The sequence below is a fragment of the Ambystoma mexicanum genome, chromosome 10, assembly GCF_040938575.1.
Source record: "Ambystoma mexicanum isolate Mex_15411 chromosome 10, UKY_AmexF1_1, whole genome shotgun sequence".
In the NCBI taxonomy this organism is placed as follows: domain Eukaryota; kingdom Metazoa; phylum Chordata; class Amphibia; order Caudata; family Ambystomatidae; genus Ambystoma; species Ambystoma mexicanum.
Window position 1 is genome coordinate 1,593,399,455 of NC_090932.1, and position 20,421 is coordinate 1,593,419,875.

Genomic DNA, 20,421 nt, shown 5'->3' on the forward strand with positions numbered 1-20,421 from the left:
AAAGATTAAACTTGTTATCCTGGCAAGATAAGACCCTTTACCTTGCTTCCTTAGAGGGGTGCATTTACTATGGTGTGAGAGTAATTAAGGGGCACACTTAGAATTAGGGGTACCCTTACAGGGACACACTTTCAACATGTGGATACACATACACAGACATACTTTGGTGCACACCAGGCACCGATACAAACAATAACATGCACAGCCATAAATACACACACCCCCAAACAAACAAACACACACAGACATACCTTTGTACCAATTGCGGAGGGAGGTCATGACGTAAAAGCGGATGGCTTGGTTGGATCCCTGCTTGAGAACGGTAGCAGTCAGGCCCTGGTAGGTGCCCTTCAAACCTATGAGCAGGTGGAAAAAAGAATAGGTTAGGAAAACACACATGGCATTAGTTCATGCAGCCTGGGCATTGGTGGCACCTCTGCGGTAACACAGTCTGGAGGCACGCTGTAGCAAGGACGACACAGTAAGTAGGGTCCTCAGTTCCCTAGTATTGGTAGCCAATACCAAACTAAATAAAACACAAACACGTGGTGATGGTTCCAGCCTCACGATCCAAACGCCTTGGAGACTCAGCACAAAATGGCCAATACTTTATCAACACAGTGCCACCTGTACCACCCTTATCAAGATCACAGCACAACCACTGAGGTATGGGTCCAACTAGAGCACTTCAACTACTACTCACAAACCATACCCTACAGACACTGAAAAAAGCACAGTCACCCTAACAGGCCTGCTGTTGTCACTCATAGCCCCTACCTTTCAAAGCCTGAGCATGCCTTGGCCACTTAGACCTGCTTACTAACCTGCCATTCGGAAGCCAGACCCTTCACAGGTGGAGAACGGCCTGGCCACTCAGCCACGCTCACTGACTTGCCACTCCCATTCTGGGCTCTTCACTGGCTGAGCACAGCCTGGCCACTCAGCAACTCTCCCTTACTCTACCACTCCTAGACCGGGCGTCACAGGCTAAGCACAGCTTGGTCACCAAGACATCTTCACTGATCTGCCACTTCTAGTCTGGACCTGTCACAGGCTGAGCACAGATTAGCCACTCAGCTGGTACAGCCGAGTCTCTACCATGCCTCTAGCTAGTCTGATATACCACGGCTGTGATCTTCACAGGTTCTGATGCGGTTGGAAAGCCACTGTTAGAAGCAACTTCACATGCGGCTGTTCACGTCGTATAAATCAGGCTGTTGTGAAATGAGGCCTGAGTGGGCACAGGCTGCATTACAACTCAACTTCAAAGAGACGCACAAAACAGGCGTGTGTGCGCGCAACTACCATTCCCCTGGCAAGATGGTGCCTCGGGCCTCACCTTGCTCACGGATGATCTCCCGCACGCCGTGGAAGAAGCCTCGAAAGCGTGGTTTCGGCGAGCACTGGTCATGTATGAACTTCACCTGAAAGTGAAAACAGCAGAACTGCCTTTACACGTCTATCCAGCGGCTGGCCAGTGGCCAAAGTGCTGGAGCCACTCATGTGGAGGGATCAATGGTTATTTAGCAAACACGAGTTAGAAGGCACATAGGGGAAACATCAGTAACAGGATTCGAAAAGGCCTACTTTTTTCTTCTTTATAATTCACCAAACTGCAGTTACAAGCGCTTCGAAGTCACATGTCATTTATCAAAGTAAAAGAGCAAAAACAGACCGGGTTTGAAATTGAGGGGAGCTGGCACTATTTAGCTCCTGCTTTTAGCCAGGAAGAGCTTGGCACCAACAGATACCAGGAGCTACTTTTGGCTCCCCAGGCCAACTGATGCCAAGCAAACACACCTATGTGAATTTAACTCTGTGCATTTGGGGTGATCTATAAATAAGCATTAGGACACATCTAAATGAAATGTAAACCATAAGGGGTCATACCATATAAGCAGAATGTTAAGTTTGCATTGTATGTTGAAGTTAGATTCGTGGTACACTATGTACTAGCTCCTGGTTCCCAAGTGGTAGCTTCTGCTCACTGGTTAATGCTGGATGCCGAGAAGCTGCTTTGGTTAATGCCGGATTCCGAGAAGCTGCTTTTAGCTCGTGCGCCTCTAATATTAATTTCGTCCCCTGACAGACCTGGCGACCAAGTAGAATGTACAGTGTTGAACCGGGCAGATTAGATGGGCTCAGTTCTCCTTCATTTGCCTTGTTAACTATGATTTGTTAGGACACAAAGTACTAATTTCACAACGGAGTGCGCCCCCAGTATTATTTCTGGCTTCCGACGTGTCCGGTCCTATTTTTAGCCAAAAGTAAAGCTATGGACACTGAGGCTTGCCGTTATACCCAAAGTCTCACTGAAGACTGCAAATCATTTTGTATGCTCTCCCTTGAGTTTAGGGGATGTGGTTAGGGGGATGCTTGGGGGCAGGGACCATTGTCCGCTCCATGATGGCAGCCCTGATGGTGGTATATATACGGGGGGAATCCCCCCAAATCCCATCCTATCACCAGCTTCGTGCAAAGTATTTTAGATTGCTGAAAGACCCCATGAGGGTTAGGTACTGCAAACTTTGGAAAGCACTTGCGGGCGGTAACCTGGAAACTATAGAAGAAGCGGCTTCCAGAATCGCCACCACCATGCAAGGCATATCTTTGATGTGCACATAATGCCAACCTGAAGCAACAAGCTTCAGAATGCAGGAACTCTCATTTGTGTTTATAAATCAGAAAATCCAACTGCCACAGGAATAGGACCCCCGCGCAGTTGCCCCCCCAGACTTTTTCATAGGGGTGGCCTGATGAGGTCACTGGAACTCTTAGGGTAGCACACCAAAACAAATGCAAGAGGCAGGCAGGCGGGCGGGCCGGTGGGGCAGCATTTTTATAAGGGTGGCTATGGCCCCGCTTGGCTACCCCTTGGTGGAGCCTTTTCCCACGCAGAACATGATGTGGGTGCTTGGATGCAGAGCAGCATCTATTTCCACGATGGCAGACAGCAATTATGTATTATTTAACACACCTGAGGGAATTATAGTTTGAGGGCTGTGCGAGCAATTGAGGCCTCACTTTCAACCGGTGCACACCTGTCACTGAACCCACAATCCCAAGGCCAATTGTATACCCCTACAGGATGTAATAAATGGGAAAAGTCAATAAAAAGGTGTGGGAATTAGGAAACGGATGGCGGCTACGGAATGAGAGGAGCATATAGTAGTGCAGGGAGGAGACTGAATGGAGAGGCTGGAGCGGAGGGCGTAGGAGACAGTGGAGAGAAAGAGCAGATCAGAGGGGAGGAAGAGAAACATCACGTCGCCACTCGTGCCACCATACTTGCCAGATGCCACCAACCCCTCTCCTCCACTGGTTACAGCTGCACCCCTCCTCTGTATCCTACCCCACACGGTTTATCTGTTCTGTTGTACTCCTCTGTAAAGTGCTCTGTTATGTAACTGTATTGGTGTATACCTCTGTAAAGCGCTCAGTTGCTTCTTGAAGCTAGGTCCGTGCTCAATAAATACTATAATAATAATAAAATAATAAACAACAGAAGGAAGGCAGAGGACAACAATCGGGCAAGATAGCGAAGAAAGGTGTTGCACAGGAGGGGAAATTGACGGATAGAGAGACAACAGAGTGTGGGTCATTTAATGAAGGAGGGTAGGACCCCAGGAGAGAGCAGAGGGGGCACAGTTCTGTCAAAGGCAAGGAGGCTTTTAAGACGTGTTGGGCTCCGGGCTAGGGTTGGGGTGGAGGCGAGGGTCAGGGATGCAGCAATTAAGACAACCTAGGTTAAGTGACGACATGAATGAAAGCGTAGAGTGGGAAAAACTATGAATACCCTGGGGTCCATCGTGATGTAGTTGGGCATTATAAACTGCCAAGACTGTGAGCAAGTGTTTTGAACTGCTAGACGGCAGATGTGTGTAGCCCCCGTCTTCCGGCCCTGTTCCATGCAAGGGTGTACACTTCCTGCCCCTGAGCAGGGACAGTTTCCATGGTTACCACCACCCCACCCGACTGGGTAGGGAGGAGCGTTGCACCTGCTAAAATTCAAACGCTGTTAACAGGAGATGGGCTACACCCCGAGTTCTCTGATCACTAAGGGACACAGACACCAAAGAGAATTTTATAGGGATCCCAATGAGTAACCCTCTTTATTGAATAAAACCACATATCTTTTATACCATTTCCCTAGGATTCCCTTGATGTGAGCTCCATCTAAATGTGAAACTGCTAAATCAGCTTACCCCTCCTTGGATGGGTCTCTGGGACCCTTTGGCTGAGTTTGACGCAACAGACCCCTTACCTATACTCAGTACCACCCACATGGAGTGTGAGGCCAGAGGATGGCCTCTGTGGGTGGTCCCATCTCGCTCAGTGGCTTCAGGCAGGCCGCCGCACTCTTTTTGCTACCTCATGCCAGAGTACCTCCCCTCTACCACCTTTATCTACCTAGGGTTCCTATCATTAATATCCTACCTCGACTTATTTCTTAAACCTACTTACCGTTTCCCAACCATTTAGCCCAACTCTGTGCTCCCCCCCTGAACGTGCTGCTGAACAATAAATATATACATAGAACTACACACATGATAGCTAGTTCTGCTGATCCTGGTGGCAAGGCTGGATGGTGGCTGGCAAGGGCCTGTCCCCCATGGGTGATGGCTGGGGCATGGCCCCTCTTCTTTCTTCAGGGTGGTCCCGTCCACCACATGGGGCCACCCACACTCACTGAGCAGCCTGCGCTCTAATATAGTCCTGGGAGCCAACATGCGCGAGTGGGGGTCTCTGCATGCACACTGCTGTGCCCGGCTGCCCTTTTCTATCTTCAGGGTGGTTTCAGTTGGCTGGGAGACCCACCCGCACTCACCGCCGCTCCCCTGTGGCATTGTCTATCTTCTGCGGGGGCCCCGTTTGCTGGGGGGCCCACACAATATCACTGCCTCGGCCACGGCACTTCAGAAATCTTCAGCGGCCCGTTGCTGCATGGCCCGTGCTGCCATTTTGTAATTAGGCAGCACCCCCAGTGTCACGGGGATGCCACAGTGATCACTGCTGCACCCGTGTACATGTTCTGATGAGGAGGCACACACACTCATTCCTCTGCCCACCTGAGGCTCCACCATGGTGAACATCAGGCTTGCACCAAAGGGTGGCCAGTGCGGCTCCTTGAGGATGGGGGTGATGTGATGAAATGTTCTTAATTCTGTGATGGCGTGTGCTGCAGCGTGCTGGTCGAGTGTGGCATCAGGGACTTCTACAAGTAGGGCTTTGCCTCATTTAAGTTGGCTTTTTGATCACTTTGCAAGAATTGTGTTAATGTGTATAAAAAATGAATCAAAAACCCTCTGCATTGTCCACAAGGCCTTCTGGGCCAAAATACCTTCATCTCTCTCTTCCTAAATATCTTCCTTCTCGAGTTCTTCGCTCATCCGCCTCCAACTCCCTCAGGGTCAGTCGCTTCTCCAAACGAGTTGGTGGCAGATCTCTCTCCTCTGCAGGGGCCTCCCTCCCTGAAACTTGAGGAGAACCATCTCCGGTTCCGGAAGCACCTCAAAACCTTCCTCTTCGCTTCTGCTTTCTCTCCCCCTATCCCCTGCTAAAGTTACTGAAATTGCACTGAATCTGCAACTGGGCCACTCACCGTTCTCGGTCCTTGGCCCAGCCACTCTCCCCTACACTGCCTCCCTGGCACCCCCTGCACTAAGGAACTGTGTCTGTATCCCTACAGCCCCCCTTCCCAGCACTTGTCTGCACTTGCCACTAGCTGGCCCTTGTTATTTTTCCTGTATGCTATTAACCCTGTACTGCACTTTCCCCGCTCCCTTTCCCCCTTGCACTTCTCCCTTTCTCCGCTACCCTTGCACTTGCGCGATCTGAATGACACCTGGCCTAGTAGGTTCGTTGTCTGTCTCCCCGTGTTCCCCCCCTGCCTCGTCGTGCCTTGAAACACTTGTGTATAGGCGCGTTACAAATGCCATATCATATCAATGACAGGTTTGTTGTTTAGCTAGGGTATTTGCTCAAATTGTGTAGCATTTCTGCGTCTGGTTTCATGTTCCTTTGAATGCTTCTCTCTTCTTTCCTGTGACTTCTCCCCCACACTATGCCCTCAAATTTGAGGCCACCTGCTCTTCTTCTCTCCCCTACCTCCTCAGTGCCCTAACACGAGTGACCCAGAGCTTCGCATTTTGTCACTGTTGAGACATAATTGTATTCCCTGATTTTATATTTTTTTGTTCTCTGTAGGCTTAAGCAGTCCACTGTTTTCTGCTTCCTCTTTTTCTAGGGTCAGTAACCTTTTCTTTTATATTTAACATAAAAACACATTTGTGTTAATAAAGAATATGAGACCGCTTCTGTTGGAGTTATTGGTACATTTTACGAGACCTCAGTTGTTCGAGCTGATGGTACATTGTTACAAGGCCAGCGTGGAATTAGGAAGCTGGCATAGTAGACTGCTCCATATAAAGATATATTTTAAAAAAGTGGATCTTGGTGTTGAGGTTGGAACAACACACTACACAAAATTCAGTTCATCAGTTTAATTGGAAAATGATACCACAAAGTTAAAAACCACACAATTACTATACATAGTCAGTCATGTTTTTGGACATCTACCATTTCCCACCTTTCATACTCATTCATACTATCACACATTCAATGTCAAACACAATACATTCCATACACAGGAAAGTTCAACTACCATTGAAGTCTTTCTTGTAATCATACACAAAACAATATGTTCTTTCTATTGCACCCTGGACTCCTGATGGTGTGCATATAAGTCCAATAGTGTTCATCATAGACTGGTCCATATAAAGGCCTTGGCACTGGCAAGCGTCACAAGGCCTGGACACAAATAATTATAGACTGGTGTAAGAATGTGGAACGATAGAATTGAACTAGCATGTGCGACAGGTGGCAGATAGCTCATGGTTACCGCCAAGTCTAACCACTTCCAGGCAGTTTGCAGGGCCTTGATCAGCATAGCAGGTGCATCGAAAAATGAAGACGGACTAATGGAGAAATGGAGTCAGGACCCAGTGGGACTCACTCCTGTAAAGAGCGCAAGGCGTCTTCCCAGTGCAAGCCAAGGCCACCTCACAGCACAGTTTTAGAGAAGGGTTCCTCCTCCTCATCATCATCATATTGTTTCTTATGAATGTATGGGCCAAAGGCATGGGGTTAGGTTGCTTCTGGAAGGTTAGAAGGGGGCATGCTGTCGGTACCATTACACTGCAATATAATACCGTCTCTCCGTTCCTTGCAACTCTACAAAATGATATTGTATGGGCTCTGTTTCTTTCACATTACCCAGCCAGTAACACACGGGTCGGATTTCTTTTTCAGTGAGACTAATCTCTCCTTCTAGCCAATCTTGGGGGCACCCAAGGCTGGCATGGCTGTCTCACACCTCAGACCACAGCTTCCTCCCACTCTTTCGGTCCGCATCTAGTGTTTGAGAACTTGCTTTGCAACGTTCTTCGGTGGATCTTTCACATGGCAGCGCTCCAATCCCCTGAAGGTTATTTCACCAGTTAACTTCTGGACTGGTTTGGTGTTCCAGGATTCCCCACCATCCAACTTCTGGCTCATACCTGTGTTCCGCTTTTCTTGCTTGCTTTGTCCACTCTATATCTCAGTTTGGCTTTCCTTGAACCCGCCTCACTTTCTGCTCTCCTTGTTTTGTTTCTTGGTCCCCACCTCCACAGTGCCCCCCGGTTTCCCCTCTATGATGGCGCCCCTTCCCACGTCGTTCCCCCACACTGCCCCTGTAGCTCTTTCTGCTCTCTCCTGACTCAAGCACATCTCCTCGCTGCAGGCGCCTTCACTTTCAACGCATCTGCTCTCTGCTCTGCTGCAGCTGTGTCACCATATGCTTCTTTCTGGAGTGCTTGCATTCAGTCTTCGAATCCTTGATATTTCAACCGCATTTTTTGCTGCAACCTTTAGGGTTTCTTCCATTCCATTGGACTACAGGGGTGGGGTGAGTTTACAGAGAAGGGTAGGTATGAGTCCGAGGGTTGCCGTGCCCCAAAGCCCTCAACGGGGTAAGTCCTCTAATGCAGTTCCTTTATCATTGGTACTTGCAGATTGAAGGTGCTATCAAACTGGTGTCCCTTTGCACTCCATAGGGATCCTGTCAAGTGCCTGCTCCGGATCTTCACTTGTTGGGATTCGCCAACTTCCACTGGACAGTGGAGCTTTAGGTTGTAAACCTCATCCAGGAGTTTGGGGGTCAAATGGGAACAAAGGGATTGCATCCCTGGAAATATATCCCAGTTGTGACAATATTCTCCTTCCCTTGCCAAAAAACCCCCAGGCTGGGATAGCTTTGCCAGCCTCAAACATGCTTAACAACTTCCTCTTAGACCAGCTCAATGTTAATCAGGAGAGGTTTTTTTTGCCATGAACTAGCCCTTCCTGGCTTCCAAACCGGACTAGAGTAAACCCTAGAAACCACCTCAACTTGGATCTCCTAAGGCTTCAGAGCGTACCATTGCTCATGGGTTCACTCAAGGGGTTTGCTCACCCACTCATAATTAATCTAGATCATGCCTCGTCTTCTAATCCCTTCACAGCTTGAATGGAGATGGGAGGGCAGGAACAGCTGACACCCCTTCCAACCTCTAGCTTAGTCATTTGGCAATCATACACTCAAAAGTAAATCAGGGCTCCCCCTTTCATTTGAACACATCCTCCACAATGGATATCAATATCAGTGATATGATGATCCTTGAACAAACATCAAAAAGGCAACGGGATACTACGCAATAGAAAACTCTGCCTTCTTAGGGGCAGTTTAGGCTTCATGAAGACAAACTGGTAGAAAACTGGTCCTTATTGATCTTCTGAAAATAGAAAAATTGTGCTAACAAATAATTTAAGTTAGGACTTTTTTCAATACTGCACCAGTCACCACCCTAGTGGTCTAACCTTGCAGAGTTTTGTACAAAAAATGGCTTACTGCCCGCACCTCAGCCTGATGCAGAGTATCCAGACCGTAAGTCTGCAGAGGAAAGAAAAAAGGAATTCGAAGAGAGCAAGGTTGAAGGGTGAGCAGAGTTCAAACGAACAAGAGATATTTGCAAGGTAAGGCAGGGCAGAGGAGATGGGGATGGAGTTTGGGGTAGTTTGCATGCTTGTAGAGTCAGCAAAGAGCGGTCAAGGGAAAATGCTGGTTGTGAGAAGGGCACCACATAATACCCAAGAGAATAAGCGTATGACACTTTTAGGAAGTACTGAAATTAGTCGGTGAGTGGTTGTGTGATGGGCTCGAGTCACCCTCCACTTTATTCTTGAAGAATAGAGGCTTGACTGTAACATGTAACCATACTCTCCCAGACACCAGACAGTAAGTTCCAGCCTTGCCCGTCCTGCTGTTGGGAGAGCCCAGATTTGACTACGTGGAGGGTGAATGCAAAGGACACAATGGCGAGGATGAATAGGTCATGCAAACCGTTCCCCGGATTGCGGTCCATTGCCAAGCAAAAATGCAATGTTCCATTAAGGTCAAGCACTTTGGTAAAACAACTGTCTATTATGAAGTCCCACAATCTTGATGGTTCACCGTGAGACGTGCCCATTTAAAGTAAAAATCTGCCTATTGCTTTCCATTGCAGAGGATGTTTGATTGCAGTCCAGGAAGCTTAGGTGTATATTTAGGTTTCGATGTCAGGATTGGGTCTGGTTAGGTGGCAGTTCGGGTCACTGGTCAGTGTCAGTGTCCAGGGAAATGCCGATGCCAAAACAATGAAATCCGGTGGAAGAAGGGTCTTATTTAGATGGGCCTTGAAGAGGAGGAAGGCACCACAGCAGCAACAAGCAAGCAAGTTAGAAGTGTCACAGGAGGACTCCAAGCACAGGCAGCAGTATGGCCCCACTAGAAGCACCTGCAGGGGTTCATGTCCGTGTGTCCCATGAAAGAGCCTGAAGAAAATGTGTTGAACAGCAGCACACTTAATTCTGTTCTAGTCACAGACAGAGCAGGAAGGAGCTTTAAGCAAAGCACACAAAGCAGCCTTGAAGGGTAATTACATATGTCTCTGCTGGAACAGAGACTGAGTCAGAATTCCCCTAGACTGAGAGGAGCAGAGCCACACGCCTAGAGCGCCACACCCAGACATCTGGGCAGGCTGTTTTCTGGACAGCTGTTTTGGCCATTCCTCAAGGTCAACTGAAACAAGGAGAGACCACACAACAAATTGGACGGGGTAGGGGATTTTAAAAAGGCAGTGGTAGCTCAATAGCCGCCATATATTGCTATTTGGCTGCCAACATGGTACATAAGGCTATATAGTGGTGTTACCATAAGTAAACATGTCATCGCCATCAACCTACTCCACAACATACTTTCTCTGTGAGATGTGACATCCAGGGACAAAATGGGGTGTTCAAGAACCTCTCCTGCCCAGCTAGTCATATAGGCACCCTATAAATGAGCTGAAAGGGGACTTCAGTAGATGTCTCCCTAACAGCAAAAAGAACAGTCCAGCAAACCAACAAGATGGCAAAAAGTCAAGCGGACTAAGAGTTAGCAAAAGAAGAGTCAAAAATGACTTTGATCTAACAGATAGTGTCCTGGAAGTGGACGCCCCATGAATTTGAGGATTTAAAAGAGGGGGGTAGAATATTGGATTCAGGGCATTATGTCTACATAGAACAGGCCCTTACTTGCTTTAGGTCGAGGTACAAACCTCTATAGGAATCACCCCGTTTTGTTACTTAGTTAATTCCAGTGCTCCTTTGTGGTTTATCTGGCACAAGCCCAACCATAAGAATCAAGAGGCAGGAATATGAGTTTCAAAGGAATTACATGCCAGGAATACCCAACTATTCAGTGACGGGCTTGTATGAGAGGGGAGACTTATCATACTTAGACACGGGAATAGCCACACCTACCCTCTCTGGGTCACAGGATCCTGCAGGACAGACCTGCTGGTGGTTGAAGGACAGTGTATTCATGTACACAACAGCACCAAGTAGGGCGTCTCGTTTTGTTGCGCCACTTCCGTTTCTGTTAACTGAGAATAAGAACTTGCTTACACATTGTTAAGATGGATTTCTAGAATCTGGCCTGGTGGACAGATTTTAGGAGGCCACCCTAGTTATAGTAAACAGGGGAACTCAGAGGTTAGCCAAACCCAATCAAGGTAAGGGTGGAGGGTTTGCACCAAAAGACCAGAAAAAAGAAGACTGAATGCACAATTAGTGTGCATTCGACATGGTTTGAAAAGACTGAATACCAAAATACCAAAACAAGGGGAGCAGGGTTGCGAGGGTGTGCTCCGCTCCCCTACTTCGGAATTCGGAGATGCGGGGGTCGCAGGGATGTCTCCCGCATCCTCTACATGCGTGCCAGGGAACAAAAAAAGAAAAAGCAAAGGATAGAATTACAAAATGCGGACAAGTGGCTTTCACTATTTTGTAATTAGATCTTTTGGGACTCGATCCTTTAACGTACATCCAAGCATGGAGAGTGGTCAAGGATTAGTCTCAGGAGAAAGTGAGTGAGGTCAGGGGTCCAAAGTGACTCCACACAGTGAAGCACACAATAATTTAATTTAAACAGGCAAGTAAAAATCAATATATTTATAGGTACAAAAACACACACTGAGATATTAAATAAGCAGGTGGTAATATCACACAATACTCAATTATAAAAACATATATACTGTCACCTTTAGATTTGTAAGAATACATGCAATAACCTAGTCAACACAAAGAAGGTAAGTAGTGATTCAGTAGAATGAAACCAGTTAACAAGAATGATGACCAAACTTTATAAATCCAATCCCTATGATGTATGGGGCCTTGTGTCCAAAAGTCACAAAGCGTCTTCTTACGAGAGGGTTTAGGAAGAGTTCTTGTGGTGGTGAAAATATTCCAGAAAATACTTCAACAATGTTCCAAGTCAGTACAATTATTTTCCTATTTTTAGAAACAGCTTTTAGATCAAACAAACAATCAAAAAGCTGAATAACCAAAGTTTATTCTAAGGAGCCTAGGGGGAGGTGAATATGTTGCAATTACTTACCCCCCTCTACTCCCCCCCAGCCCGACTCCAATTTTCCCAAGTGACTAGGCTGGTCGACTGCGAATCGCAAGAGGTAGGTTTTCCCACCGTTGGATCTTGCACAGGAGCTGCGGGTGCAAAGATGTTTGCAGTCAGTTCAAGGAGCAGTGTGTAAACCTTTTGTGAAGAAGAAGTGCATAAGGCACTGATGCAGACCTCCTCAGGAAACTTCACCAGAGAGGGGAAGGTGAGTTCCAGCAACAGCATCCACACATGACAGCAGGTGTCTTTCCAGTCGCGGTCAAACATCACTTTCCCAGACAGGTTTTCTTGATGCTGGGAAGCTGAAACTTGGAAGGAAGGAGACTTGTGGCAAGAGCAGGCGCTCTCCGAAGTTCTAGGCGAAACCACGGCACGGCAACGCTTCTACCGAGGTATCCCACTGGAGAGCTGGTCAGTCCACTAGGTGCTCCAGGGACACTTATGACGGGTGGATGCTCCAGAATGCATTGAGACTGGTTGGTCTCACCAGTGCAAGGGTTGAAGCACTACTCAGGAACTTCGCAAATCAGGTAGTCCAGCAGGGATTCACCTGGCCAAACACGCAGGATGGGGTGCCAGGCCTCTTCAGGAGATGTTCATGGATCTTCAGTCGGCTGCTCTTCTACACAGTATACTTGTTCCAAACGCTGATCTGAAGAAACGGCTGCAGGAGTCCTCCTCTTATCCTAAATCCTGGCTGGAAGCAAGTCCAAGCTCACCAATGGTAAGGATCTGAACCATTCAAACAGCCTGCAGTGGTCCAATCAGGGACCACTGTGGGATTCATTCATGCCCCACACCTAGACTTTCAGGCACCACGTATGTGTAGTGGGATCAGACAGTCCCACCCACTTCCTGGATCCACACACATCAGGCCAGCAGTAGCCGGCGAAAGCTGCAGCTTTCCAGGGTGACTGCAGGACCATATATGGGATTTCCTGACCTGAGAAGGCAGGAAGAAGGCTAAACAATGTGGCCAAAGGCCAAGCGAAAAATCTCATGGCAAGGGCATTTTAAAGGCAGCAGCCACGTTTAGTAGCCAGATACAGTAAACACGAATGTGCACACTAAAAAGAATGTAAAGATGTATCTGCTGCCAGCAGCTTGTCTTTAGACACATATAAAAGTAACCAAAAATCCCAAGTGTAAAAAAGACTAGGGTGGTACAAAAGTATCCCCACTGCACTGCATTGTAAGATGCTGTGTGCACTGTTAAAAAAGTTACCAAGACAAAAGTTTCTCAGTACTGATAGTCTGAAGGACTGAAATTTCCCCATAACAAAATGAGCAAAAGGCAAGGGAGGTGAAACTGAACGCTTCACTTACCTGTAAAAGGGTCAGGACAGGTTAAAAGACAAATGCAAAAGTTTTGGGGTCCACAGAATAAGGGGTCCATAGAATATGGAGGGAAAGTTGTCTAATGAGAACTATTTCCTAACACACATTATGTTTCACTGCGGCTCTGTTCGTGGAAGCGGGACACTTTACTGCAGAAATGTTTCAGCTGTAAAGGATCTCAAATCCTGATTTTTTTTTGTTTTTTGTTTTTAAAGCAGCGGTCACAGGAGTGTTCCCCTGTTCAATGGGAAGGAGGAGTGACGAGCAAACCTTCTGGAACAGTAAAGGGAGTAGAGGGGCAGCGGAATTATGGTCTGCAAAATAGTGACCCTGATCCCAGTTCCTCCCTCCCCATGACACCTGGCAAAATAGATCTTCAGCAGAATAACCCCTCAAGCTTCTGATACTGCAAAATTACAATGAACAGGGTACACTGGTTCTACATGAACCTTTACACTGTGCAGTTCCACATAACAGGAAGCTCGGCTTCCTCTAAATGGCGGCTTCCAAGATGGCGGTTTCCATAACCAGTATATAGATTCAATTCATGCAACTTTTATCCCTGGAAATAAGATGGGGTGGACCACCAAGGGCTTCAAGTAAAGGGCCGCAGAAAACTGCCAAGGGGCCCATCTTGTGTGCCTTACCATGGTCCAGTCCTGGCCCCAACTAACACCACTTTGCATAAAGGGCCCTGTAGGCCTGGATTTCTAATAAAGGCAAAGAGGTGTTGGCTAAAAAGCCAGGTCATGTGTGATAATACAGGACATATGGCCGCTTATCTTGGGAGCAGACAGAATGGGTGAAAGGCCAAACACAAGTGCCACCTGCCACTTTGTTGTTCATACAACATATAGCTTTTCTTTGCGCTCGCATTAACCGGTTTGACTTGTTTTGGGGGGAGTAAACAACAACATTAATGAATGGTGTTCTTTGACAGCCTGGTGTGCATAAAATTGCTTGCTATGACTCGTTGTGGGTTTTGTGGATACACGACGATCTCTGACTTGGGGTATACGAGGTCGAGGCGATAAGACTGGGTGAAAGAAACATATTTTGATCATTTTCAGCCAATTCATGGGAACATGATGAGCTACGTTTGTATGTTCTGAAGATTCAGAAATATCGGCAAAATACGAAACCATATGACTTGATCTAAAGCATGAAGCGAATCATGGAAGACACAAACACACACAAGCGTAAGCAGATACGAACGTGGAAACGTAAAAACATAAAAAGCGAGCTCGTCTGATGGCCATCTTCTGTCCTGGTTTCTATAAAACCAGATATTACAAGAATGACTTGCGTATAGTGTAATCAATCTGAGAGGGTCCACATGGTTTTTAACGCAGCAGGGCTCATCCTGAAAAATATAGTTTGCTCCTGCGGCGTAGGGAGTATCTGGTGTCGGGGAGAGAGTGGAGGGGTGGGCCCGGCAGCCTGCGGCGTTACAGAGTGATTGGTAAGAGTAGAAGCAGGTGGTGTGACAAAGTGCAGGCAAATAAGTAGTGGAAGGCAAGGGTCTGTAAAGGCAGTCTCCAGTAAGTGGTAGCAATCAGGGGATGTCTCAGTCAGACCTCAGTAAGTGGTAGGGGTGGTGACCGTGGACAGACCGCCTTGAGTAAGTGGGAGAGGTGGGGCATTGGGTGCATATAGACCCCCAATAAGTGCTAGCAATTTAGGGCTGAGCTTAAGCAGACTGCAAAAAGCGGCAGCGGCGGAAGCCTGTGCTCAGGCAGACCCCAACAGTAGAGGTTTGCGCTCAGGGATAAGGCCAAGTAATGGCATAAGGCCACTGGTAACCACCTAAAATTATTACCATGAGACAATAGTTATGGACAAATTATTTGTCCAAAGGCCTTTATTATTCACAACAGTAATATAAAAAACCAAAACAATCAGATGCGTGCTTTTGGGCACTAACAAGGTATGCCCTTTTGCACCAGCGTCACTGGTTGTAGTCCAAAGGCCCATGACCGTTGTAAGTGGGTCCTGTGGTCATTCTGGCTGCCACCTTCTCTTTTTGTGCTTAGGGCAGCGTCTCCCTGACCAGTGCCGCCAAATCAAAAGCCCACGACTTCAACAACGTCAACTTGTTATTCTTTTCATGTCGCCTCCGTACGGTAGCCGGTATTTCCTTTGCGCTTGTTTTGTAAGGCTGGTTGGGTGGCAAACAAATTTCATTCGTTGCAGGACCATTGGGGCTTTCTTTACGCCACAGCCCCTGTACTTATCGGGCAAGAATGCCCTGTAGCAAACTTTTCTTTGCTGAGGCGGCGGCATGATGAAAGGGGCTACTTTTGGCCGCTGCTTCTTGCCCTATTATGGCATTTTGCATTTGCCTACCATTTCTCAACTAAGTCCCCTTTGCTTGCATTTTGAATGGGAGGCATGGTATCACATATATGACACTGACACAACAGGTACAGTTTGCAAAACCTTTATTAAAGTTTCTGGGATTGGGAAAACTCCTACTTGGCCTTATAACTAAGATAGGAGTAGTCTTGTCCATCAAACAATAAACAAAACAGGCCTAGTGGAGTCTGTCAAATCAAAATGGTCTATGCTAACAAAATCGAATGCCTGCCCTATCCCTTGAAGAAAAAGTGTGTAAAGGAGAAATGTACGTAAAGGAATAAATGCAGCTGAATCAGCTCTCCTTCCCACGTTAGACCACAGGGAGTAAGGCAGTCCATGTAGGTGGGATGACGTACTCTGGCTTAGGTTTTTGACACAATAAACAGTTGCAAAACGTGGATCGAGGCCCGCCTGGCCTGCCACGTTAAAATCTCTCTTCCAGACTTCCAAAAAATATTTCACCAAATGTTCACAAGCCACAGTTCACGTGGGTCCCCCTCTGTCGGGTTCAGACCTCATATAGCCTCCCCGCCCCCCTGTTGGGCTCAGACCTCTTCAAAACAAAGTTCATAAAACTTGCAAGGGGGCTCACTTCCCCAAGCTTATTACGCACTGTGTGTCTACCTCAGTCAGGCTCAAAGCGCTTTCAGATGTTGGAGACTTTCAAATGTGCGTGGCTTTCTTTACAGACCTCCGCAGGACCACGTCCACTAAAAGTTGAAGGTTCAACTTTCACTCTCCCTTTCTCTAGGAGTTCATTTTGCTTACTTCGCTTTTGCAGTTAATTCGCTTAACTGTTACAAACAATGCACCTTTCACAGAGACTTTCAAATGGGCTACTACCTTTTTCCGGATCATTCCGTTACTCACACGTGTGCAGCCATCACTTGCAATGTTATGTTGCCAATTCAAACTTTCTTTAACACACACAAGTCTCTCAGGTCGCTTGCCAACTCACCGGCTGTGTGCGTCTCTTTCTTGGTTTTACGATTTCCAATTCATGAGTAAAGGTTAGTACCGCAACCTTGGCCTCGCCTCCCCAACTCTGCAGTTCACCCAGGAGGGTCGCTGAAACAAAATGCAGCCTTCCGATATGGGATATGGCCTTCGCCAGGTGTCTTTCGTGGCATGACGGAGGCAATGACCTCCAGTAGGGACCTCTTGGGGTTTGACCCGCTGCTCTCGTCCCTTTGTCTCTCTGCTCCAATAGGTTTGCCTTCTCCCTGGAAGTTCTGCTCGTACTCGTATTCCGCCTTGCTCAGAGTGTGTTGCTAAATTCTGCCTTTTATCCATGTGAGGAGAGCTAATTGGTATCAGGTCTATGCTCTTAAAGTCAAGTGCCTGACTTTGCCTGACCCGATGAACGGGACATGGTCAGTACGATGTATGAGAGTTAGTCTTGTTACTCTCAGTCAACCTCTTCCTCGGCCAAGTGTTCATGTAAAAGGGGAGGGGCCAGGGGGGAGTTGGACATTGGAGAATCCTAAAAAATAGGATGGGTTAGATGAACAAAAAGGGGGGGGAATACCGTGTCTCACCATTGGCTGCCTCACCCCCTCTCCCTGAAATCGCCTCACCCAGGTGAACCTCCTGCACTAGTCCACCCACAAGAACTGGATCCAAAAGGGATGGCTGTGTCCTGGCCACCTGGATGACAAGTCCCAGAGGACTAGAGGATGAGACACCCTTTGGTTACTCACAATTTCCTCTGCTTCATCCTTTTCCCATGTGCTTGCACTTCACAATACCTGGCGGACAAGATGCCTTGCATCCTGCTGGGGGGTGGGGGGGTTGCTACTGCATGGGGACAGGGGGCCATTTGTGCTTGCCTGCTGCGGCGATTCTTCCCCCGCGACCTGCCCTGCCCCACTCACCCTAATTCCTGGGGCCTACTGCTACATGCCTTTCTGGCATTCTGTGCCCCATGCCAGCCATGGCAACTGGTAGCAGTGGAGGCTTGTCCACAGGCAAAGCATTCTAAGAGGTAGCAGTGGCAGGCTCTGCTCAGGCAGACCACAATAAGTGGCGGCAGAGGAGGGCTGTGCTCAGGCAGACCCCCAACAAGTGGCAGTAATGGAGGGTTGTGATCAGGCATACCCCAGTAAGGTGTACAGGAGGCGGGTTGCGGTCATACAACCCTGGTAAGTTACCTGGTGAGTTTTAACCATTTTGCTGCATTAAATACTCCATGGGTGGTTTTTTCCTCTGTTTTCAATTAAATATGTTTTATCAATTGGCTTTATAGATCCATATTCAAACAGGATACCAATAGGCTACTGGATACACAGCCAATAAAAATAAATATATCATTAAAGAAAAATTGACAAATATGCCATAGTATAACCTGCCCATGTTTTTTGTTTTGCTACATGCCGACTGTCCACTTGAATTCATTAAAAAAAAGCCTAACCTGGTTAGTTATGCTGGTCAGGATATAGATAAGCAGACAGATTTTATAAATCCCAGTACAAAGTCTTTTTTTCTCATTGTTTCTGGTAAGACAAGCCTCTCTTTCACGGAAGCCTTTCTACCTCAACAGTGGTAACAATCCTGATTCACTGAAAAACACTCAGCCCGTAGGCCCTGGAGCAAGTGACAAGATACCCGGGGCGCCTAGTACACGGGTGCTCCGGGGCCCCGCACCCGCCGGCAGAATGAAGTCGGGCCGAGCCCCACTCCCCCCAGGCCGCAGAGAAGGGACGCAGTATGGATGGCCACTTGTTCCATCCATACTGTGTCTCTCTCTGGCGGCCCGGGTAAAAGCCGGTTTAAAAAAACAATGTTTAGAATTGAGGGACAGATGCAAAGCAAGAGGCTCTTGCTTTGCATCTGTCCCTCAATTTCTAAAAATCGTTTTGGGTTGGGTGTATTTGTACATCTGTGCACCCCTCTTCAGAAGAGGGGTGCACAGGTGTAGGGGTGCACACTGTAGGTGCTAAGGGTGTGTATGTTCGTCCTGAATTCCCATAAGGAATCATTGTAGGGTCTGGCCGCTCCCTCAGTAAAGTGGTCACCTCATTTGACAGGCAACTGATCCGGACACCTCCACTCATCCCTTTGCTTCGTTTCCTTCCCGATTGCTTTATCATTCATGTCCGCCTTATAGATGTGATTTAGACTCCATATTAGGATTGGTGCCGTTTTTTCTTTCTGAGGCAATACAGATTTCGTTTTCACTATATATGTACATGTATCGCATCTGTATACTTTTGTCTCATAAGAGAATTTGTCTTACAAGCGAAAATCTAAAATGATGTAGAAAACGAATGTTGAAGTGTTTTTTGCACTGGGTTTTCTATAGGCCTTTCGGGAAGCGGTCCACTTCGGCGATTGGCAGACACCAAGCCCTTTCCAGGACTCGTGCGTGCTAGAACCGAGCCTTCCTTGTCCACTAATACGCACTCTCCCGGCCCATCAGCTACAGGAGATTTGCTGCTAAATGCTTTCAGGACTCGTGCGTGCTAGAACCGAGCCTTCCTTGTCCACGAATACGCACTCTCCCGGCCCATCAGCTGCAGGAGATTTGCTGCTAGATGCTTCCAGGACTTGTGCGTGCTAGAACCAAGACTTCTTCGTCCACTAATACGCACTCCCCCGGCTCATCAGCTGCAGGAGATTTGCTGCTAGATGCTTCCAGGACTCGTGCGTGCTAGAACCGAGCCTTCCTCGTCCACTAATACGCACTCTCCCGGCCCATCAGCTGCAGGAGATTTGCTGCTAGATGCTTCCAGGACTCGTGCGTGCTAGAACCGAGCCTTCCTCGTCCACTAATACGCACTCTCCCGGCCCATCAGCTGCAGGAGATTTGCTGCTAGATGCTTCCAGGACTCGTGCGTGCTAGAACCGAGCCTTCCTCGTCCACTAATACGCACTCTCCCGGCCCATCAGCTGCAGGAGATTTGCTGCTAGATGCTTCCAGGACTCGTGCGTGCTAGAACCGAGCCTTCCTCGTCCACTAATACGCACTCTCCCGGCCCATCAGCTGCAGGAGATTTGCTGCTAGATGCTTCCAGGACTCGTGCGTGCTAGAACCGAGCCTTCCTCGTCCACTAATACGCACTCTCCCGGCCCATCAGCTGCAGGAGATTTGCTGCTAGATGCTTCCAGGACTCGTGCGTGCTAGAACCGAGCCTTCCTCGTCCACTAATACGCACTCTCCCGGCCCATCAGCTGCAGGAGATTTGCTGCTAGATGCTTCCAGGACTCGTGCGTGCTAGAACCGAGCCTTCCTCGTCCACCAATACGCACTCTCCCGGCCCATCAGCTGCAGGAGATTTGCTGCTAGATGCTTCCAGGACTCGTGCGTGCTAGAACCGAGCCTTCCTCGTCTACTAATACGCACTCTCCCGGCCCATCAGCTGCAGGAGATGTGCTGCTAGATGCTTCCAGGACTCGTGCGTGCTAGAACCGAGCCTTCCTCGTCCACTAATACGCACTCTCCCAGCCCATCAGCTGCAGGAGATGTGCTGCTAGATGCTTCCAGGACTCGTGCGTGCTAGAACCGAGCCTTTCTTGTCCTCTAATACGCACTGTCCCGGCCCATCAGCTGCAGGAGATTTGCTGCTAGATGCTTCCAGGACTCGTGCGTGCTAGAACCGAGCCTTCCTCGTCCACTAATACGCACTCTCCCGGCCCATCAGCTGCAGGATATTTGCGGCTAGATGCTTCCAGGACTCGTGCGTGCTAGAACCGAGCCTTCCTCGTCC

At 48.1% G+C, this 20,421-nt stretch overlaps 1 protein-coding gene across 1 annotated transcript in view; it reads right to left on the bottom strand.

Annotated features, from left to right (window-relative positions):
* The window catches only part of SLC25A1 (solute carrier family 25 member 1), a 155,067-nt gene that overhangs the window by 46,763 nt on the left and 87,883 nt on the right, over positions 1–20,421 (bottom strand). Inside the window, exons 5-6 of the mRNA XM_069619949.1 lie at positions 1,340–1,424; positions 252–356 (exon numbers count right to left, since the gene is read on the bottom strand). Coding sequence (XP_069476050.1) covers positions 252–356; positions 1,340–1,424 — 190 coding nt within the window. The remainder of the gene's footprint in view (positions 1–251; positions 357–1,339; positions 1,425–20,421) is intronic.